General features: G+C 43.7%; 2 protein-coding genes across 6 annotated transcripts in view; one reads left to right on the top strand and one right to left on the bottom strand.

The window, feature by feature from the left end:
• Positions 1 to 2,257: 2,257 nt before the first annotated feature.
• Positions 2,258 to 20,018, bottom strand: jarid2a (jumonji and AT-rich interaction domain containing 2a). Of its 5 annotated transcripts, none has more exons than XM_084053489.1 (8): positions 19,615 to 20,018; positions 16,351 to 16,684; positions 15,441 to 16,290; positions 12,676 to 12,817; positions 10,585 to 10,754; positions 10,156 to 10,302; positions 9,088 to 9,428; positions 2,260 to 8,427 (listed from the first exon to the last, which is right to left on the bottom strand). In XM_084053489.1, the coding sequence occupies exons 3-8, from the start codon at positions 16,273 to 16,275 to the stop codon at positions 6,676 to 6,678; spliced, it is 3,387 nt and encodes a 1,128-aa protein (XP_083909615.1). In that variant the 5' UTR covers positions 16,276 to 16,290; positions 16,351 to 16,684; positions 19,615 to 20,018; the 3' UTR covers positions 2,260 to 6,675. The 5 variants fall into 5 exon arrangements, with proteins under 5 accessions (XP_083909616.1, XP_083909615.1, XP_083909613.1 ...); XM_084053487.1 differs by having other exon boundaries at positions 16,498 to 16,684; XM_084053488.1 differs by having other exon boundaries at positions 12,676 to 12,811; positions 16,498 to 16,684.
• A 2,346-nt stretch (positions 20,019 to 22,364) lies between these two features.
• Positions 22,365 to 23,872, top strand: part of LOC311041631 (putative 2-ketogluconate reductase) — a 6,133-nt gene continuing 4,625 nt past the window's right edge. Inside the window, exon 1 of the mRNA XM_084052095.1 lies at positions 22,365 to 22,430. The gene's annotated coding sequence lies outside the window, so the exon portion shown is untranslated. The remainder of the gene's footprint in view (positions 22,431 to 23,872) is intronic.

Raw genomic sequence — 23,872 nt, 5'->3', positions numbered from 1 at the left:
AATTTCAAGACTGCAAATCAAGTTGCATGTCAGAGTTAGTCTTTACAAGTTTATTCAAACAAATTCTGCAAATAGTAACGGTTAGAATTCCACCTCCAGGGAGTATTCCACATGTATCACAGTATATATCACAATCACAGTACTTAGTAGAATGCAGCCCTTCCTCTTCCAGGTACACGAGGCCCATGAGTAGATAGAACAACAACAAAAAACGTATTATTGGATTAATCTTAATATTTTCTTAATTTACACTGCATCCACAACAGACAAAAGTGTTTTTCAACTCGCATCCTGGCAACCCAGGCCACTGCTAGCTTCATAGTCTGCCAGAGATGTACAGAGAGAGTGGTGACAACAGATGTCCACAATGCTTGATCGTCACATGATTCAGATATGATGAAAATATACAAACATATTCTTTAAAGCAGTGGTTCTCAACATTTTTCATGTCAAGGACCCCCAAAATGATATGTATTTGGCTGCGGAACCCCATCTCTAAAATATTTTGTGCCAGGGTCTAATGATATCCTGGCATCTGACTTCCACACTTATTTCAGGTCCCAGTTTGAAACCAAATGTGCCGCATCGTGATGCATTGCATTCCATTACAGAAAAATAGTATTCAGTATTCACCTGCATAATATATTAATATGCCAGTCATGCTCGGTCGGTTAGTTGCAGTTACGGGCCAGGCTCTAGTGTGTCTAGAGCTTCAGGTTATTCTAGTCCCTCCCCCCCTTTTCGCATGTCAACATGAATTCATTGACCACTTAGTTTTCAGCAGATCTTTAACCACATGAACCCTAGTGTCATGATTCTTATAAATAAAGATTTGTGAAACGAAAAAAACAAACAAATAAAAACTGAGGTGAACATTTGGCGAAAATAGCAGATCTACAGCCTCACAACGCGGTGCGAGCTTGTAGATCAGCTAACAAATGAACGGTCCAAGGATAGGGCCCTTGGGGACCTCAGCCAACTAAGTATATAGGATTTAAGTGGTTAAAGGACCATACTGCCATCATTGTCTTGTCTTTGGCCTTATATCATACGTATATATACTGTAAACATTTTCCCATTAATGTCTTCATTTTTAGTCTTCACGTTTGTTTACAGTTTGTCCACAGTTATTAAGACATTACCAAATTTAACTGAATAATTAAATCAATGTTGTCCAAACATAATTGCATGGTTAATAAGCTTTAAAATACATTAAAACAACGATAACTTTAACAACAACAAAAAAAGAACGGCTCCTTGATTGTGTGTGTGTGTGTGCGTGAGTGGGTTGGAATACCTAGGGAGACAAAGAGGAGACTTGTCAGTTTCAGCTTTACCCAGCTGATTGCTGGTCAGATGGTCATGATGAGCGCTGGGTTGAGCTGTTGGGGGTTAAGTAAGTGTCTTGCTCAGGGACACATAGACTGGGGTCGGGAGCCGAACCGGTGATCTTCTGCTTACCGGACTCTCTAACCACCAAGCCCAAAACCTATGCTGACCTATCTCAAGCAAGTTTCAAGTCTCTGCAAGTAGATTTTCATTCCCTACTGATATTAACTGAATCTAGTGTTTTTTTTTGTTTCGTTTTTTAATCAAACAATTGGTCAGAGCATTGTCAAGAATACTGTATGTAAGTTATTGTAGGCTAATGAGGTTAAAATGCCAGACCACCTCTATGTTTGTTTAACTACTTAAACCCTACATGTATATCATTTACTTAGTTGACTGGTGTCCCCCAGGGGTCTATACTTGGTCCCATCCATTTTCCCTCTACACCAAATCTCGTGTCGTGTTTTGACCCTTCATGACCTTGTAGATCGGCTATTTTGTGGCAAAATGAAAGAAATGTCTGCATTTTCTGAATAGGATAGAAGTGTATTATTCATTGTGCTTTAACTAATAATACACTATAGGCTATATTATAAAGTACCAGCTCAGTGGCCTTGTGTCCACCCTGAGATTGGGAGGTTGTCGGTTCAGTCCCTGGCTGAGTCTTACCAAATACTGTGAAAATGTTACCCAGTGCCTACCTGCTTGGCATCAAGGGTTGGATTGGGGTTAAAGAATTCACTAGTTTGTCTCCCTGGGAGATATCAAATGTCTCTTTTGGGTCTCCAACTAAAACATTGAAACCCCTGATGTAGGCTATGTACATCAAGCTGCCTCACGCTATGGAAACAGGAGCCCCATGGCTGGTTACTCGGCTAATACGTACAAAACAACGCAATGCAAAGATGTGGTTTATTCTTTTATTACTTTTTAGGAGTTTACAGGCTCATTTGGACAAACATTGTTTTTATTTTCTTAAAAACTGATAATGTACCACATACAGCATTAAACTTTAAAAAACTGGCGGCCTGTCTTTTCAAATGTTTTGAAAAACAAAATTGCGAGCTTGTACATCGGCCATTTCCGTAGTATTTAGGGCTTAAGTGGTTAAAGCCAAGGACACCTGTGATGTCGGTGATATCATCCAATCTTTAGTTACTTTTCAACACAAATACATCATGATGTATTCAACTATCAGAAGCACGGCAGGTGCAATATTATTCAAAGACGGCTCCTGGTGATGTCGCATGGCCTTGCTTAAAGCAAAATGTAAGCAGAAAGAAATCACTTTCAACAGGAAGACAGACAAATATGGAAGATTTGTACAATGTAAGTAAGAATATAAACATTAGTAGTTGAACTTTTCTGTGTTTTTATTGAAATGTGTTTTTGACTCATCCACTGTTGCTAAATCTGTATTCTTTCTATTGAGACATTAGGGGCTGTCCCAATTAATTGCTTAGCCTTGCTGAACGATTTATTTCTTGAAAACTTAAAAGCGCATCTCATAAGCTCTAGATTTAACCTGTTAAAATTGAGTTTTTTTTTCTTGGAATTATGTCCTAGAATTCTACCAGTGCATAACTTTTGACAGCCAGTAGCTATTGTGACATCATTATTAGAAAGAATGGTCAGTTCTCACAATGAGAATCTCATGTGAGATCATACAAATGAAAAGGTTAGTCTCTCTGTATGATTGCATGTTTAAAGATTAACGCAAGTTTAAAAGATTTGTCAATTATAGTATATCAAGTAATCGATTAGTAGATTATTTAGTGGAATAAGAATTTCTTTGAGAAAAGCCATAGCAGTATTGTCTACTGTACTGTATATCTCATCAATCACAGACTGCTGTAACAACCCAATTTCCCCATAGCATTATTAATATATTCAATAACATTTCTTCGTATGTATTAAGATATTGAAAGGTGATGCAAGAATATGTGTCGTCACCAAACACACTCCCCATGTATTGAAAATGACTCTTATTCAATATAGTGCTGCTCATTAGCCTGACAGCACAATGCCACAACAGCACTACAAACAAACAACCATTTAATAAGAATATAGCTTGATGTAGCACTATATAACCACCAAACACTTGAACCCTAACATCCCTATTCCAGGGGTAACATTAGCTGAAAGTAGCCGATCTACGAGCTCCGCGGGCTTATAGATCGGCACTTTCCCCGCTGTGTAGTTTAGCCCATGGGAATACAGTCAACTAAATATAGGGTTAAAGTGGTTGAACTGAACCAGCAGGCAGTTACAAGACTTCCCACTGGTCTCCATTCAAAATGTAAAACTGTAGAAACTGCTATTCAATGGTGATGACGGATTATTATGACTAAGCTCCCTTATATCTGGTGAAAGGCATGTTAATGATGTTTTGTCAAAGATTTCTCATTTCCAAATGCATTTCCAAAATAACTGACTATTTTCAAAATACTCTTGACCGGGTTTTAAGTGGTTAACAAGTGATGTTGGCTGGTGTAGTAGTAGCCTGTTGGGCTGCTGGAAGGAAAACCTGAATACACGGCTCCCCATGACATGTGGGGTTAGAGTGACTGTCACAAAAAAAGGGAAGGTCACAGGTTCGATTCCTGCAACAACTCCTGTGGAGTCTGCTCACCAGATAAAACACATGACATGAGGCTGAGGTGCTGCTGGTGTGTCAACATCCCGGTAACACTGTAGTAAAACTGTACATTAATCAAGGACTTGTGATTGTTATTTTACATTTATTCCACGTTTTAACACACAGTTTTAATTGATTACCGACAAAAAGAAGAAGAAAATACTCTTTTCCACACATAATGTCCTGCCTTTGGCCCTGTCCTGATCAGAGGTGTATTGTGGTATTCAGTAGCACCATGGGAAGCTCATTGTAGGCAGTCACTTAAGGGTACTTTGTTGCATGCCATGACGCGCACTGAAAATAGTCCATTTACAAGGTTACATGTCGCACTGCGACGCATTGTGAGCTTGTTAATTGGCTATTTTCATTGTATGACACCGGCGCGCAACCAGGCATTACAGCTTAGTGGAAGAGAACCTGTAGGGATGCACGATATTGACTTTTTTGCCAATATCCAATAACCGATTAATTGCATGGTAAATATTGCAATATCAGTAGGGTTTCCATTACACCTGTTATACAACTGTGATTCTGGGTGAGATTACTTCTAAAAAACAGTGCATTGTTATCTGATTTATTACTACGGCCTACTGATGATTGTGCTGAACACTACATTCTGTTTCCAAGTTTCTGCTTTCACTACTGAAGGAGTTGAGCACCCATTAGTTCAAACGACGTAGCGGTCAATGTCTTGCCAGTTGCCACGCATTTAACAAGCACATAATGAATGTGTCTTTATCGGTGCAAGATATCAGGATTATTTTGATATCGGTTTGATACCATTTTTAAGTAATTAACAGAACCGAACGACATAGCGTGCATCCCTAATAACCTGGTATTTAACTGGTGATTCAATGGAAATGCCAGCATGGCATTCTGTTCAGTATGCCTTTAGCAGTGCACAGAAACATCAACAAATGTACAGTACATGGATGAGTTTCTTCAAAGGAAACAACCAGCATCGCACGTCATTTCTGTGTTTCAATCACAGAGAATGTTTAGTGCAGAGCATCTCGACTGGTCCTGGATCAGTCAGTGGAAGCTAAAGGTTTTGCGCTGAGCCCTGCATCCCTATGAGAATGGCTTGTTGACCCACTGGTTGAGAATCACTGGCTGTAGTAGTGCATAGATAGAGCATGTCCTGAGATGACCCGGTTGCCTTTTATGGTTATAGGAGCCACTCTGAATGTGCATGAAGCCATAGTTAGTTGCACATCGACATAAAGTTCTGGGATGGATGTGCAACACAGCAGAAATAACAGCAGAGCCTTAACCTCTTTCAATCTGTTGTCCCTATTTGGGGCATGTCCTTATAAGCAGACAATATAGCTAAAATGCCAGATCTACAAGCTCATAATGTGTCACGATCCAAAGCGTTGTGAGCTTGTAGACTGGCTGTTTAGGCCACATGAAACTAACCTACGACTAAGTATAAAGTAGGGCTAGTGGTTAATACACTTTTACTTTATCTTTTTTAAACAGAAATACGTTCATGTGAAACAAGATAAAATATTCTATTGAATTGGTACACAATGTTCAATTTGAGTCTCTTGTGCTTTGATCAGGGATATATATTTTTGGCCAACTGTACACCAGTTTCTCTTTTAGAATGTGAAGTCAAGATTCTAATACTGAAAACCTGAACAGCTGGCAAGAAGCAGAGCTTCATCATTGTGGCGTCATCATTATCATCTTCATCATTTCCCTGGATGGTTGTCTGCGAGTGTATGTTGCTTCTGACATGAGTCAATCCAAAATCTCTCTTATAAGTTTGCTTCTTAGTTTGTGAGTCGGGCCCCAGCGTGGGCTGCAAGGTGTTCTGAGAGGCTCACAGACAAAGAACAATGTTATTCAAGGTAATAGTTATTGATGGTCAGTTCAGGACCCAGTGCAAAACCAGTTAACAACCAGCGTTTTAAATAATATCTATTCTACAATATGATAATTTTATTGATCTGGTCGTCACCTGAATGGTGACCATACTGTACGACACGTAGTTACAGTATCTACCTACCATCGTTTCCTACTTTATTTTAACTTATTAAAGCACTTTGTAAACGGTTTTAAGTAAGTGCTGTACAAATAATTTTGCTCATTATTATTGTTAATGTAACAGACAAGTTGCCTGGTAGAAGGCTACAGTAAAAATATTGGAACTGGGACAAAACAAACAAACGCCCCTACTACGATGGCTTCTATTATATAACTTTTACCCCTTGAAGCCACACTGGACTCCAAGAGCAGGACAGCTGATTGACCTGCCAGCCTTATCGGTTGAGTGATCTTTAAGCTTATTGCCTGTAAAATAATGTCCATTGTGACTTATGCTGGATTTATACAGACACAAAAGTTCTCATAAAAAGACTAAACAAAGAGAAGTGGCCGTAGATGTAATTTTCCCTGTTTAGACAGCGAGGATAAGATACAGTCGGAGCCAAACACTGGATATGATGTTGTGTTCCTGCGTAAATCAAATGGACGCAGGTTGTCCAATTAGTTGTACATCAAATACTGACGAAAGTGGTCAAAGTGCCCTTGAGCAATGGCACATCATTCCCATGTACAGTACGTGCAATGTTCTCTCAGGAGGACGAGTAAAACGAGAAAAACTAACCGGGTAGAATTTGCTTAGACGACACGGCCAATGTTGTGATGTTGCTCAGTGTCCTCAAAGTAAACCATACACAGAAGATAGAGCTGGTGTTGGCTTAACGCCTCAGAAGGTTTCGAGGGCTGCACCTGGTCTTAGTGGCTGAGGTAGTTGACTTTACCTGGGTAAGACCCCTAGTAGGGCCCCTGGAGGTGTTGTTAGAACAGCTGCTGACTATGTTCTCAGTAGTACCCTTGGAGGAGTCCATTGCAGTGCCCTGGCATGTGTCGTAAGGATAGCTGCTGGCTGGTGTGGGATCCTTGGTAGTGTCCTCAGTAGTGCCCTTGTTGGTAGTCTTGGTAGTGTGCTTGGCAGAGTAGCTGGCTGGTGGATCACAGTCTGTACAGGCAGGGCTCACAGAGTTGCCTGCGGCCCTAGTAACAGTAGTCCTAGCAACAGTAGCTCTGGTAACAGTAGTCCTAGCAACAGTAGCCCTGGTAACTGTTGTCCGGGTGACAGTCCTGGGTATTGAGGGTGGGGTTGGCTCAGTTTGCCGAGATTTCGGTTCCCTCGCGGCTCTGGGTGTCACCTCGCCACCAGACTTCTCCTTGGAGTCATCAACATGGCTACGTTTATCTTGACAGAGCTCATGACTATGGCCGACACGCTCGTCTTTGACCTCATCAACATGGTTGTTAATTTCCTGTTTGGCCTCATCAACATTGACGTTAATTTCCTGTTTAGCCTCACCAACATGGCCGACATTTTCCTGCCTGGCCTCACCATTGTCGTTCATTTCCTGTTTGGCCTCGCCAACATGGCCGACATTTTCCTGCCTGACCTTACCATTGTCGTTCATTTCCTGTTTAGCCTCACCAACATGGCCGACATTTTCCTGCCTGGCCTCACCATTGTCGTTCATTTCCTGTTTGGCCTCGCCAAAATGGCCGACATTTTCCTGCCTGACCTCACCAACGTTGTCGTTAATTTCCTGTTTGGCCTCGCCAGCATGGTTGCTGCTTTCCCGATTAACCTCATCGGCATGGTTTTTAACGTCTTCTTCGATCTCACCAACATGGCCGACATGCTCCTGCCTGACCTCACCAACATGGCTGCTGTTTTCGCCATTATACTTCTTCTCAATGACCTGACCAGTATGACCTCCCCTCTCTTGTTCCGCCTCTTCAAGCTGACCATGTTTGTCCTGCCTGTCCCTCTCACTGACCTCACCAACATGTCTGACCTTTTCCTCTCCGTTGGGATCCTGTCTGACCTCCTGTTTGACCTCACACCCATGGCGACTCCTCTCCAGAGTGACCTCTCCATCATGTCGTTGCAGCCTTCTGCAGTGTATAGATGTGTTGATGTCTGGATGGGTGGGGCTTGTGTTTAAGAGGGCGGGGCTAGAGTCCGGCGGGAGCCCCCTCCTCCGCCTGGACTGTCTCTTGATCCCAGGCTGCCCGTTTAGCAGTCCATTCAGTCGCCTGCTGGCTGGGCCCTTAGCCAATGAGATCTTAGCTGCTGTTCCATTGACGAATAAGGTTTCGGCTGGGGCTGAACTCCTGCCTGAGATTTGGGGACGACTAGTGGAGGTCCTGGGGTTGCTATGGCGACTGGACAGGGTCCTGGGATTGCTTTGGCGACTGGAGGTTGTTCCGCGGTTGCGAGGTGGGCGCTGGTTGCTAGGCAGTCGGTGCTTTCTCTGCGGATGGCGGTCATTGCTGTGGGGACGGCGGTTTTGAGGCGGACGGCTGTTGCTGGGCCTTGGTTTGGATGGGAGTCTGCTGCCATTGGCCGATCTGGACTTAAGGGCCAGGTTTTGTTTGGCGTGTGAAGATGGTTGTCCGGACAGTCCATTCACCATGGAAACCTGCAATACAGAAACAGAAACCCACAGACAGGCTGAAGAACAGAGAATAATTACGGTATAGGGGAGGCTAGGGCAGTGAGTCCCAACCGTTATCATGTCCAGGACCCCCAGCTTGATATGCACTAGGCCACGGACCCCCATTTGATACACATTTCTATTTATCTCTCGGACCCCAATCTGCACTGTAAAATCCTCAGTGTTACTTTAACTCTGAGAGTGTACAAATGGACCCGTAGGGGTCCATTTGGTTCCATTTGTACACTCTCAGAGTTACAGACCTGTAAGGATCCATTTTTACCTCTGGGGGTCCTCCAATATTGAAATGTTGGTCAATTATTTTGGCCATCATTGGTAAAATCGTCCGATACCGATATTGCAATTCCAGTAGGATTTACCTTACATCTGTTATACAGTAATTGTTATTCTGGGTGCAGATGCAGACTTAAAAAAATCTAAAATATCGGCTAAAACCCGATATGATGACTGATTAATTGTGCGTCCCTAAAAGAAAGTGTCCTGTAGCTGAAATGTCACAGGTATGAAAATAAAATGCGCACGGTGTGCGCGCACAGTGCGCACGCGTGCGTGTGACGCCATTAAAATACCGTTAGGCCGGGGAAAAAAATCACCAATACACCCCTGCTGCTGAGTTATCCTCACCTGTAGGGAAAGCTGTCGAGGCCGCAGGAGGCGCACAGGTCCTCCCCTCCTCTCCGCTCCCTCTGTCCTCTTTCCCACATCTCTTTTCTCTCCTCTTTCTTCGCTCGTCTCTTCCTCCACCCTTTTCTCTCCTCCTCCACACCTCGCTGTGCCTCTCTTTGCTTTCTGTCTTCTCTCCTCTTCATGCTCCCTCCTCTCTCTCTCTCTCATCCTCTGCTCCCTGGGCGTGGTGGTGCTGGTACCGGGGGGAGGCTCCCTGCTGGCTAACCCAGGAATAGCACCTGCTAGTCTGGGTACTGGAACTGCTTCCCTCCCTCGCAGAGGTCTGGAGCTGAGATGAGCTGTAAGACAGACAGACAGACAGACAGACAGACAGACAGACAGGTTAGACAGACAGACAGGTTAGACCAGTGGTTTTCAACCAGTGGTCCGGGGACCACCAGTGGTTCTTGAGGGAGTAAACAGGGGGTCCCCGGCGAAATTAGTTAACATAAGCGTCACAATCATTTTAACCGCTTAGCTTTGGCTATTCAAAAATAGCAGATTTTGATGATGATGCCAAGTCTCTTATTCCTGCTCCAAGAAGCGAGGAGCGAGGATTAGGAGGCATCTCTGAGGAGCTATGATGATGAGCAAGGAAACATGAGTGTATCCGACCAGGAAGACTTTCCAAGCGGAACAGCATGATGTTAATCACTCAGCTGCCCCCTACGTCTGTGTGTGTGTGTGTGTGTGTGTGCACGTGCGATTGCGCGTGCGTCAGTACCGTAGTTGGGCAGGGAAACTGTAGTAGGGCAAATAAAACTGTGGCACATGTTCTGCTAATAAAGTATTCAATCAATAAATCAAAAGGAACCCAGGATTTAATTTAGAGACCTGGGATGCAGACAGACAGACAGGCAGACAGACAGACAGATAAGCATAATTTATGCTTTGCTTCGCGATGGTCTCACGTGCCAATAATAGAAGACCTACAGTACAAGCTACTGCTAGATGCAACGTGTTGTGAGCTTGTATGAATCGGGCTATAGCAGACAGACAGACAGACAGACTTAGTAGAATGAGTACCAGTCGTTATATTGGCTGTGTTCTTCTTCCCTTCCACGTCTCTCCTATGATTGGTTGAAAGACAGGAAGTCGGGTTTTGAGTGACTTGTGGCTCCTCCTCTCGGCCACTCCCCAAAAGGGCCATGCTGCTAGGCAACGCTACGGAACCTCAAATAGAAAGATAAGAAACAAAAGAAGGCTTTTACTGTGTGTGTGTGTGCGTGCGTGCGTGCGTGCGTGCGTGCGTGCGTGCGTGCGTGCGTGCGTGCGTGCAGCGTGCGTGCGTGTACGTGGACAGTCTAGGAGAGACAGACAGACAGACAGTAAGGAAAGCTGAGAGAGAGAGTGCAGGAGAGACAGACAGTAGGAGAGTATTTGTTTGTGTGTGTGTGTGTGTGTGTGTGTGTGTGCGCGTGTGTGTGTGTGTGTGTGTGTGCGTGTGTGTTCTACCTCTTAGGCAGAGAAAAGACAGGAAGTCTTCTGTCTTTGGTCGTCGTCTCGTGAGACAGGTGGGCGTGGCCAAGCTGTGGGCGTGGTTATTTGGTGACATCATGGACAGTGAGGGGCCTGGGGAGCTGGGAGGAGACTGAGCGAATTTCCTCTGAGCGTGGAGCCTTGGCCTACATACGCACGCACGCACGCGCGCGCACGCACGTACACACACACACACACACACACACACACACACACACACACACACACACACACACACACACACACACACACACAAATGTCAAGTACAGTATAAATTAAAACTTTTTAACTGGGCACTTTTTCCCAGCTGAAAATAAATGTCTTCTAAAACGGCCATCTGGGAGCGCTTATGGGAGTGCTGGCACTGCAATTTGTCAACTGAGACACCATGTTTGTCAACGAACCAAACTAACCGTCTCATGGATCACTGGTACCAGCGGGCCAATTGGAAAGGAGAAATATATATATCACAAAAATAAATTAATTTAAATGTAAAGACGGGGTGCCGTGATTTTCAGTGATTCCCCCCCCCTAAAACATAATCATCAGGTATTATGGTTATACTAGGAGGAAGATTTTTTTCAAAAAAGTGTACAGAAATTGTTAAAATTATGTTTTTATGTGGACACGCCTCCAGTTCATTAAGTATACCTGGTTCTCACCTTAGCACCTCCTCCACCACCTTAGCACCACCTGTCCTAGTCCCTCCTCGTCCTCATGCCCACACCTGCTGTGTTATGATAATGAGGGGGAGGGTATGTTTTTACTATGTCACTAAAGCGCTGTTTCTCTATTGGCATGTTTGACCCTCAAGGTTTCAGCCTCCAGGAAGAAACTCAAAGTAGTCAGAGAAGACATAAAACACCATAAAACACCACCAGGGGGCTTAATAAAGTTCTATCAACCTCATAGACACATGAAAAACAGAAAAAGTGCAAAACCATGGCACCACCTCTTTAAATTCAATTAATTAATTCAATCCCATTGTGATTGGACAGCTGGATACAAAGTGAAAAAGATGAGCGTTGAACATTTTTCAACCCTGGTCGACTGGGTGGAAACAACAGGCACGACTCAGCGCAGAATAGACGCTCAGTTAGCGCCTCGTCACACTGCTGCCGTCTGTGTGAATACACGGCACTCCCTTTGAAAACTATTAAAAACGTACGCTTGCCTCAGGAAAACCACTCCTAGTTGGATTTTTCAAAAATAGCAGATCTACAAGCTCATAGCGCGGCACTCGGTGCCGCGCTATGAGCTTGTATATCTGCTATTTTTGTAGCCCAAAGTGTAAAATAATGCTTTTTAGCTCAAATCTAAAAATGACACAGTTCCAGGTCTTAATGGGTTAAAATGTTTTGAAAATAATAATAAAAAAGGAAAGGTTTTGGACACACACCAACACAGAGCTAAACCTTGCCAAACTATTTGTTCTGGCCTACCAGCAGCAGTGCTCTTACTAGCAGTCTGCGCACGTGTCCTGGGCTCGCAAATACTGCATGGAGACTAGTGGCATACACTGATACTCCAGCTGTGAGACTGCACAGGAAAGGTTGATATTGAAAAAAGCCTCTCCTAGCCTGGAGTGTTTATTAGGCCTCTAATCTAGAACTTTGTGGGCCAAACGCTCCTCACACACACACACACACACACACACGCACACACACACACGCATGCACGCACGCAAGCATGCACCGCGCACGCACGCACGCACACACACACACACACACACACACACACACACACACACACACACACACACACACACACACACACACACACACACACACACACACACACACAGCAGACACAGCAGACACAGCAGATGCAATGAGCAGTCTTACGAGATGTATGCAGCATGTTTGTGTATCTGATAGTGGATTGTATTTGTGTGTGTCTGACTGCCAGAAAGGAGCAGCCGGCAGCACAGTGTGCCTTTTCTCCAACCAGCTGTCCACACACACACACACACACACACACACACACACACACACACACACACACACACACACACACACACACACACACACACACACACACACACACACACACACACACACAGCTGACCTTTTATTGGCTGGGTCCTCCATGTCACGGTGGAGGTTGCCATGGCGACGCTGGGGTGGGCGCGGCTGTGATTGGGATTGGCCCCGCCTCCCATGTGAAGACAGTATCAACACGCGTGGACCAATCCCATTAACCACTGCTCCTACACAGACAGACACACACGCACACGCACACGCACACACACACACACACACACACACACACACACACACACACACACACACACACACACACACACACACACACAGGTAAGACCGAAAATAATATTACATATTATAACACAAGAGACACACATATAAGACCTGGGTCTAGGTCTTACAGTATATCTTGTTCCCTCTTTGGATTGCAGTTTATCAGTCCCTTCGGTCGCTCTCAATATGATCTTGTTTCTCTATTCTCTAGCAGATCTGCTATTTTTGCTGTTTTTAGAAAATCTTCGCCTATAATGACATGCCCGAAACACCGGGGCTAAAAGTGTTTCATAACTAGTGTGACGTCAGCTGCTTCCAACACTCCTGTGGAAAGGCTGAATTGGGCTTTCAAGTGTCCACCGTCCAACAACACTGAACAGTCACAGAGCCGTGTCTGAACAGCAGTGTGTGTGTGTGGAATGACACAGATGATGACACACTGCCTTACCAATGGATTATCCAAACCCGACGACCGTCTGTAGCCAAGATTTACTGACGCCTTGTGCAGCTGTCCGTGTGGACGGGACGTGGTTGTTGGGTACAAAGAAACACGCTGTTCTGTTTGCAAAACGTTGGCAGCAGCAACACTTCCAGGGGGCCCTGCTAAGGGTCCTTACCCAGGCCAAGTCAACTAACCTCAGACACTATAAGACCAGGTGCAGCCCTCCAAACCCTCTGACCGCCAGCTCTACATATATGCCGCTGTCGGACAGAAACCTCTCATCTTAATATTCTAACCTTGTGTTTTTTCGTAAATGAACGCCCTACTTGAAACACAATATTTGTATAAAACATTGGGTACAAAAAATACTCGAAAACCCATTAATAAAAACATGAAAACATACAATACATTTAAATATACAATACACAACACGAAAGGAGCTTTCTGTTGCTACCAAAGGGATAGGCAGGCATGTAGCCTACGCTGTTAGTGAGACACACCAGTATGTGTTGTTGGTTTTCTTACATGACAAATACGCTGCTCAGGTAGTATGCGACTCCACCTCCCCATCTCCACACGCACCGTGTAAAGGTTATTCTCAAATAGTCCTCAATGTAATATATACTGCTGGTGCTGGTCTAGAATGGATGATGAGTTTATCAGTCATCAAGCATGCCATGACACTGCTATATTTTGGTGAAGAAACTGGCTAGCTTTTACAAAGAATTTAGATTTCCCTAGACATATCATTAGGCGGAGATCTCTGACCTTCTGGCTATGCGAGACAAGCGCTTTTCTAGTCTTCTGATCACTGAAAGCGCCTTACATGGCACGCCTCACATTCACCTATATTCACTCTGGACAATGGTGGAGGCAGCCACGCACGACACAAACCTGCTTGTTGGTAGCAGTTGGGGTTTCAGTAGTCTGGAAACACACACATGTACCTTCCGTGCCAAACCCTATTGGTTAATCGATCTGTCTGTCTCTGTGTGCTGGCTTGCGAGGCTAAGGTTTCAGTATGTTTGTCAAGGACACTTTGACGCTATGCCGGGAAGAGCCCAGGGATCGAACCAGGAACCCTCCGGTTTCCATGCAGACCCTGCAATGATCTACGTCTTGAGCCTCTGTGACCCCCACAAATTGTAGACCAAGTTTGGTCAATCACCTATGTTAAAAGCAATATTCAGCAGAAAAAGGGTGAATCAATAGTTCTCTGACAAAATTCCTGCGAATACGTAGATAGTAGAGAGGCAGTAGAGATGAACAGCTATGAGATGATGTGAGGAGGTAATAGAGGAATGATCTCAGGGGGTGTGGGGGTGTTTTTGAAGAGCTGAGTGTTCCGTTTACAGGGGGGGGAGGGGGGGGCAGTGCTAGACAGGGACATCGAATCGATGTCACTTCCCTATTCAACGTGTTGGAGTGACAAAGGCATCTCGCTCAATGCATATGATATCCAAAAGCACTCCGTCTCCACCGCAAAAACAGACAAGAACAAATTAGATAAATCACAATTTTGACTGTGATAACGGTCTGAAAATAGGGCGGTCCCTCGACCTCCGCAGGAGGCGGTTTTTCACACCCACGCAGGCCGGCGACTGGGGAGTGACGGACAGACTCGGGCCGGGCACCGTTGGATGCGCCTCGCCAGCCCGGATGCAACAAGACATCCCCGTACCGGTATGGGCGCTATCGCCGCTTTAAGCCGAAAAGCGTAGATCTACAAGCACCGGCCAGCGAAAGCCGCCTGTGTCCGCTCTGAGGAGCGCTGTGGCTGGCCACTGTGGACCAGATTATATGGTAGCATTGCATCACTTGCTAACGTCTATATGCTAAAGCTATACAAACAAATACCTGAGATATACAAAGTTTTTCTTCCGAAATCTCATGACATCGTTGCTGTTATTTCTAACTACACAGCACTCTGTCTGCCATATCGAAATCTGTGCCTCTCCAGAGCATGGGAATGAAAAGGCCCTTTTTCGTGAAGAAACACCCTTTTTTGCTGGCTGAATGTAGGACTGGTTACCCAAGTCAAAAGAACGGACAGACAGACAGACAGACAGACAGACAGACAGACAGACAGACAGACAGACAGACAGACAGACAGACAGAAACAGAGTACTTACCGTTCAGGCGGGTTACCGGTGTGTGAGACCTCAGAGTCCTGCGCTGGCTGGCTGGAGACGCAGTGTGTACAGTCAGTAGTGAATTAGTGGCTCCAAGGACAGGTGTGTTTTGTAGCAAAAGCGTGTGTTGTCGCATGCGTGTACTGAGTGTCGCAGGCGTGTTCTGGGGTGTGTGTGTGTTCTGCGGCGTGTGCGTGTTCTGCGGCGTGTGAGTGTTCTGCGGCGTGTGTGTGTTTTGTGTTGTGTGTGTATTTTGCGGCGTGTGTGCATTTTGCGGTGCATGTGCGTTTTGTGTGGAGTGTGCGTTCTGTGTTGTGCGTGAGCGCAGCACTCTGGACGTGACACCGGGAGTTGGTTTGGTTTGCTGTGCGCGTGCACGTTCTTGCACACGTGTCTCCTGCTGTGAAGTGTGTGTGTGTTTTTGTTGAGGCTTGCTCGCGCACTGAGACGCCTGTCTCTTTTCCGGGGTGTGTGTGCTGTGTGGACGCTGCGTGTTTCTGTGTGTGTGTGTGTTTGGTGGCGTGTGTGCATTCTGTGTCGTGCGAGGATTTTTCGATGTGTGTACATTTTTCACTGTGTGTGCTTTTTGCGGTGAGTGCGGCGGTGCATATTTCTGTCCATGTTCTTTTTTCGCCGTGTGCGCGTTTTTCAGTGCGTGAGTGTGTTTTGGTGCATGCGTGTTCTTCGGAGAATGTGTGTGCGCGTGTCTCTTTGTGTGTGTGTTTCTCGCCGTGTGTGTGTTTCTCGGTGTGGGCGTGTGCCGGCGCGCGTCTCTGAACTCCCTGAGGGAGAGGAAGAGAACTTTCCGGACCAAACGCTCCTCACACCATGGCATCCCATCACTGTCATCCTGTAAACACACACATACACAAATGCATGCACGCATGCACACAGACGCACACACACACACACGCACACGCACACACGCACACACACACACACACACACACACACACACACACACACACACACACACACACACACACACACACACACACACACACGTGGTTAGTTTTTCACCAACATAAATCAGGAGTCAAGAGGACAGTCTACTCACCAGTCTCTTCCTGATGATGTTACGTTTGGGTCTGTCGGTGCTCATCCTGCCCGCTGGACGCTCGTCAACACATCAACATCAGAGAATGACTTCCTTCCTTCTTTCCTATCCTATCGCTCCCTCCCGCCGTCCTCCTCCTCCTTCTCTCGCTCGACTGGTAACGAATCCTGCCTAGCACGGCTCCGTCCTGGTGGAAACGAGGGGAGAGGGGTGAGGAGGTTGAATGTTAGGTTACAGACCCCCAAATTGACTTACTTATTTGGCCATGGAATTTATTTGAAATTAATATTCTGTCCTAGGGGACCCTGATATGTTGTTGAGATGTATGTTAATTGTCTAAATGTCATGGGCCAATTGTGCAGGAGACATAGATTCATAAGTGGTTATATTGAAACATATTGTTAAAATAGTCACACATTTTTTGTATTGTTTTTTTTTTAAATAATTTTTTATCCCTTGATTTTGTAACCCTTTTTTTTTCACCCGGTGCCAATTTGCTAAGTGATCCTGGGCACTACACTCCCCCCACCAGCCTAGGGAGGCCAGGGGGTGGCCTCCTTCAATGCATGAGAGCCAACTGACCTTCTTGAAAAAACGAACAAAATCCGCCCAAAAAACACAACATTTTGAAAATACAAAATGTGTTTACATTCGACAGTTACAAATGTTTTTCACGATTTTTCAAAAATAGCAGATCTACAAGCTCATGAGTGCCGCGCTATGAGCTTGTATATCTGCTATTTTTGAATAGCCAAAGTGTAAAATAAGGGGTATAAACCACCGAAAGTCCATCCCCCCACCGTCTGAGAGCTTGTGACGTCCCTGCTGAAGACTAAGAGATTTGGTGTAGAGGGGAAAAGGGAAGCATAGACCTCTGGGCCCAATTTCATACTTCATATAACGGTGTGGTGTGAAAATAGCCATTAGGATAATATCCTAACAAGCATATTATGCTTGTTTTTAGTCCCCACTCCCCACATCTAGCCTAAATTAAAGCAATTGCACAGTGCTCATTCAACTTGTAGAGCTGGGTGCCCCCTAAGATATTTATGTAACCTGTAAAGTTAATGCTGCAAATAGTGATCCACTATAGAGTATAAATGGCCAGCTATTACTTTTCGATCTACATTCTTTGTAGCCTATTCATTCAAATAATGAAATACCCTTTTATCAATGCAGTGTGTATCTTATCATTTGGACAAAACATTTCTCAACATCTAGTTATCAGGCCAAGGACCCCTTAGCTCAGAGAGAGATAAAGCAGGGACACCCCACTACATTTATTGTATAAGATTGTGTTGCATATTAAACCTTTTTCTCTCTGTCTCTCTCTCTCTCTCTTGGCTTTCATTTGACAGCACTATAATCAGTCTTTGAAAAAAAGAAGAAAAAACAAAACAAAACAAAAGGATTCAAGAGGTTTTACTCAAAACATAACACAAGTTTTATAACTAGTAATAAAGTGTAATGTGTGCAAAAAGTGTAGAAAATCTAAATAACCTGACAGGTGTGCAAAGATGAGTAATATACAATTTAGAATTTGCCCTTTTCCTGGGTTACTAAGGTAGGTTGCATATCTATATGTGGTAGCCAAAAAGGAAATAAACAGAATATAGAATATACAGAATATAAATGGATTAGCAAACAAAGATATACAGTACATATATGAATGCATCCGAACACGGAATAATATAAACTTATTAGTCTACACACTAATATCCTCCATGTTCATGTGTATCCATATTTTTTCCAGTATTAGGGTACAGTGTACATTAGTACCACCAGTACACTCTATAAAACTCCAGCACCACCAGTATAAAAATACCAGTACAATGCCAATACCAGTTCTTAAATCCTTACACTGGCTCCCTGTGTGTCAAAGAATTGATTTCAAAATACTACTGTTAGTCTATAAAACTTTTAATGGTTTAGGGCAGTGGTTTTCAACCGGTGGTCCGGGGACCACCAGTGGTCCTTGAGGGAGTACCAGGGGGTCCCCAGCTAAATTAGTTAACATAGCATCACAATCATTTTAACCACTTAGCTTTGGCTATTCAAAAATAGCAGATATACAAGCTCATAGCGCGGCACCGAGTGCCACGCTATGAGCTTGTAGATCTGCTATTTTGTGTGCAACCAGATAAATGTGTGCAAATCTATGAATATATTTACAATACATTACATACATTTTTAACTAAAATCTTTGCTTCTGGGGGTCCCTGGCACAAAACATTTTCAGATGGTGGTCCGCGGCCAAATGTATATCAATTTAGGAGTCCTTGGCATGAAAAAGGTTGAAACCCCCTGGTTTAGGGCCAAAATACATTTCTGATTTTGTGCGATATCACGAACCATCCAGACCTCTCAGGTCATCTGGGATAAAGGTCTGCTTTCTGTCCCTAAAACCAAAGCATCTGTCCCAAAAACCTAAACTTGGGGAAGCAGCTTTTAGTTTTTATGATGCACCACGTATCTGGAACAAACTTCCAGAAAACTGCAGGTCTGCTGCCACTCTTATTTCTTTTAAAACAAAAGACCTTTCTGTTTGCCACTGCCTCTGATTGAGTAACTTTTTTTTTCCTTTTTCTTTCTGTGTAGGTGTTATTTTACTTATTTTGTTTTATGTCATTGTATAATTGTGTTTCCGTTGCTTGATGTTCTTCTGTGTAAAGCCAATTGAATTGCCTTTGTTGAAATTTGCTATACAAATAAAATTGCATTGCATTGCCTTGTCTTGCCTTACCACATGCAGTATCTACAAAGCATCAGTACCACCAGTAGGCCTACCATCTAGTCTAAACAGTACACAGTGCACACCAGTAGAATCTAGTCTAAACACCAGTAGTTTCTAGTCTAAACCAGTCTAAACACAATACCACCAGTATCTAGTCTATAAAGCACCAGTATACTCCCTTTATAAAACACCAGTAGCCTATCTACTTGGATCTATCTAGTCTAAACTCCAGTAAAATCTAGTCTATAAGCACTTTATATGCTGTGGTACCAGTATCTATAGCCTATAGTCAACATAACACCATGTACTGCCCATATAAAGCTCCAGTGCCACCAGACAGCATTCAGCAAGTCAGAATACAAGAGTTACATCTCATCACTAACCTCCAGGTACCAGTAGGTCTACAGTTTACATCCCAGTAGCTGCTGGAAGACAGCCACAGTACAGTAGGGTCTATTATTCCAACGTGTTGTCCTACGACCCTACATTATCGAACCAAACCGAGTCGAACCCAGACAAGACCAGACCAGACCAGACCACCCTCCCTGCACCCGCCGACCCACCCACCCACAGGCCCGTGTACCGTTCCGTTATTCTCGGCTTTTTTTCCTGTAACGGTCTATAACGGACGAACGACTATGGGTCAAAGCACTATACGGTAGTAACGGCTCCTCCCAGCAGCTGTCCACCAGAACGCCGTGCATCAGCCGTCCGTGTCTGTCTGTCTGTCAGTCAGTCAGTCTACGGGTGGGTCTGTGGTGGTGGTCGGTACCGGACCGGCATGGCTGCCTAGCCGAGGGAGGGAGGGGGAGGTGGCGGGGGGAGAGGAGGGGACTGGAGAGGAGAGGACAGCAGTGGAGTGTCAAGTTAGACATTCAAAGTGAAATACAACTTCCGCTTATGGACTTCAAGTGCAAAATGAAAAGTATTTTTATTAGACACCTGCGCAGCTTTTAAGAACTAAAACTTATTTTCCCCTTTTCTTTTTGACTGAAGGCTTCTTCAAGATGTCTGTTTGCATTGTAACATGTTGTACTGATTCTATTCCTCCACTTTTGCAATATGCATAATTATGTCCCAATGGTTGAATAGAATAGAATAGAATAGAATAGAATAGAATAGAATAGAATAGAATAGAACAGAACAGAAATTGGATAGGTGAGCTATAATATAAAAGAGACACCAGTGTCCCAGCCATAGGTGATTGATCGATTGAATACTTTATACAGTTTGCAAAAAAAAGCACAGAAAGTACAGTTTAATACGAATACAATGCTATAAGGATCATTGAACCCAAGAAAGCACTATGGCTTGTTTCCATTGGGGTGTTTCCAATTTTGTATTTGAATTCGAATTCAAGTTGCAGCCACCTGTAAGTGCTCTTTTAGAGCATAGAGCAGTTTTGAAGGAGAGTAAGGATTCACACTTTTTGTATGACTGTTGGTAGGGCATTCCACATTTTGGTGGCATAGCACGAATTTAACCCCTTGTTTGAGCCAAATCTGGGTTTATTCCGCCAGTCCCAGCTGTGTTTGATGTAGCCTACAGCATTGGTTCTCAAAGTGGGGTCCGGGGACCCCCAGGGCCCAGGGGTCCTTGAGGGGGTTCCAGGGGGTCCCCAGCAAAATGTGTGAAAATAGCATCACAATAATTCTAACCTTTTATACATTGGCTATTCAAAAATAGCAGATCTGCAAGCTCATAGCGCGGCACCGAGTGCCGCGCTATAAGCTTGTAGATCTGCTATTTTTGAAAAATCTTGAAAATGTGTGCATAGTCTATCTTTGAATGTATTTATTTTTTAAAGCAAACATTTTTAACTCAAATCTTTGCTTCTGGGGGTCCCAGGCACAACATATTTTCAGATGGGGGTCCGCGGCCAAATACATATCAATTTGGGGGTCCCTGTCATAAAAAAGTTTGAGAAGCACTGGCCTACAGTCCATCGCCCACTAATTATTTATCATTTTAATACAGGATGTGTTATCCAGTCTTTATCATGTATTACTTTATTTTGAAGGCAAAATCTCTCCCTTTCCGTTTGTTTAGTGGTTAGCTATGATGAGTCATGTGACGCACCTGACAGGGACAGCGCACCACAGCGGAGGACGAGCCTCTGTACATACAGTACTATGGTACATACCCCCCCAACACCAGCAGGCACCGTCTGACAACAGCCCTGCAAGATATAGGCCTATATCTAGTGAAAACCATAGTCTTCTTCTTCTTCTATCCAGTGTGGTGTAAAGTAACTAAGTACATATACTCGAGTACTGTAGCCAACTTAAGTACAATTTTGAGTTATTTTTTTCTTTTCTTCAGTATTTACAATTTTCAATTGGAGGAAAATATTGTAGCCTACTTTTACTCCGCTACAACAATTATATGAAAACTGTAGTTATTGCTTTGTAGATTTTTTTTTTTTATTACAAAACACACTAACCACTTCAGGCCTATATACATTTCGGCCAAAAAAATGTGTATACATTTTGAACTTGTGAAATGGGACATTCTGCACAATGAGTACTTTCTACTTTTGGTACTTTAAGTACATTTTGATACCAATACTTTTGTGCTTTTACTGAAGTTAATTTTGAATTCCGGACTTTTACTAAGAGTATTTCTACATTTGATACTTTTACTAAGTTGGAAAAAACATTTTGTACTTTTTCCACCACTGCTTCTATTTTCTTCTTTCTTCCAGAAATCCAGAGAGTAGGCCTAGCACTTGAAAGTATTAGGCCTACTTAAAACACTTATTTCCATAGGCTATATTTTACTCCTAATCAGTTGACCCCAATTAACACACAATCAGTCACACAATCCTCACACAATCCTCGTTTCAGCCTAGAGACTAGGTTGCTGTTTGATAGTCAGTCAGTCTCTCTCTCTCTTCAACACGCACGCACGCACGCACGCACGCACGCACGCACACGCGCACGCGCACGCACACACGCACACGCACACGCACACACACACACACACACACACACACACACACACACACACACACACACACACACACACATTGTTGACAGCACCGGGTAAATATTTGACAGAAGGTCCCTTAACGGTCTGGTTTCAGTGCTCGGTGTTTGATTAACTCAGTCTTATAAGACTGAACATGTTCTCCTTGATTTCAAGATCGAAGAAAACAGTAACGTTACTTCTCTCAACGACGCGCTCCTTTTCTCAGCTGGTAAAACTAACTTCCAACTTTCATTTGTATTTAGATCATAGTGTACAGGCATAGTAATGGTTGGGTTAAACAGTCTAGCTGTCAAACTTCTGTCTATTGGAAGCCAGGAGCTTTCATTGATGCGTTTTAATGTTGACATCCATAAACTCCTATGGTAGTCCGGCTCGATCCAGACCATTGATAATCAAGCTAACTTTATGGTTATGATTTTGGAGTCCCATGCATGTGCATGCACTTCTATCTGCAATCTCAAATACTGTAGTATTTAGGTTATGCATGTCTGTTAACTTCTACATGCACAACAATTACAAACTCATTTTAAGGCAGTAAAACGTGCATAGACTAGACTAGACCAGAATAGACCAGAATAGAATAGAATAGAATAGAATAGAATAGAATAGAATAGAACGCATGGTGACACAAGGTGCAAAGTACAGACACTAGTAAAACACTGTGGGTAATTATAAATAGCTGGCTAACCGTTACCGGTAGCCTAAATGTCTGCTTACCAGCTATAAAGATTATGATCCTTGTGGTCCTTTTCTTGATATAACAGTGCTTTATTTGTTCGGGGAAATTAATCTTATCACAGGGTCAGATAAAGTCGGAGGTGGGGGTCCAATATTCTGGAAATGTTTTGAGGAGGGTGCCACACACTGCCACAGGGTGGCAGGATCCTCTCTTCACTTAGCCTTTCCTCTGAGCAGGAAAGTAACTAAGTACATTTACTCAAGTAGCATATTTTATTAGTTACTTTGCATATTTAGATAATTAATACAAAATACAGATTAACTGATACAATATTATGTTTTATTATTACAGGTTAAGCTACCCAGCAGCACATAAAGTATATTACAATCAGCCCCACCATTACCAGCTGCAACATTAAAGTGACGAACACATTAATGCATTATTAATTACAATCCAACAACATGATTCTGATGAAATAGGCCATTCATGCATAATGAGTATTAGGCTACCTTTACGTTTGATGTTTGAATACTTTTGTACTTTTACTCAAGTAAGATTTTGAATACAATACTTTTAATTGTAACAGGGTATTTCTTCACTTTAACTTCAAAAAATCACACCCTGTGTGAAGGTAACGGTGCCTTTGATACATTATGTCATCGATATGTGTTTATAATGTGTTTATAGCCATGTGTCACGTGAAGCTTGACCAATCACTTTGTTGACGGGTCTGACCAATCAGAACGTTGACGGGTCTGACCAATCAGAACGTTGACGGTGAACACGGACAAAGTCAGGTATAGAGCAGGATACAGAGATACAGAGAGACAGAGAGCCTGGTATAGAGACCAGGATTACTGCATGTTTTTGTGAGGGTATATTAACTACCGGAGACACAGGGAGTACATGCAAACCCCACACAGAGTAGGCCCTTTGGCCAACCCCACCTAGGGTACCTCTCAGCCTTTTGA

Source organism: Gymnoscopelus microlampas (genome assembly GCF_963454915.1).
Source record: "Gymnoscopelus microlampas genome assembly, chromosome: 3".
Lineage (NCBI taxonomy): Eukaryota > Metazoa > Chordata > Actinopteri > Myctophiformes > Myctophidae > Gymnoscopelus > Gymnoscopelus microlampas.
The sequence above is the reverse complement of the archived record's forward strand: the minus strand, read 5'-3'. Positions and strand labels throughout refer to the sequence as shown.

What these genes read in the sequence shown, in the direction of transcription:
- jarid2a (XM_084053487.1), bottom strand. Translation starts at nt 16,542, where the DNA reads ATGAGCACCGACAGACCCAAACGTAACATCATCAGGAAGAGACTG. An exon ending in ACCGGTAACCCGCCTGAACG is followed by an intron (nt 12,818 to 15,440) that starts GTAAGTACTCTG and finishes CTGTCTGTGTAG; the next exon opens with GAGCAGTGGTTAATGGGATT. An exon ending in CTCGACAGCTTTCCCTACAG is followed by an intron (nt 8,428 to 9,087) that starts GTGAGGATAACT and finishes TCTGTATTGCAG; the next exon opens with GTTTCCATGGTGAATGGACT.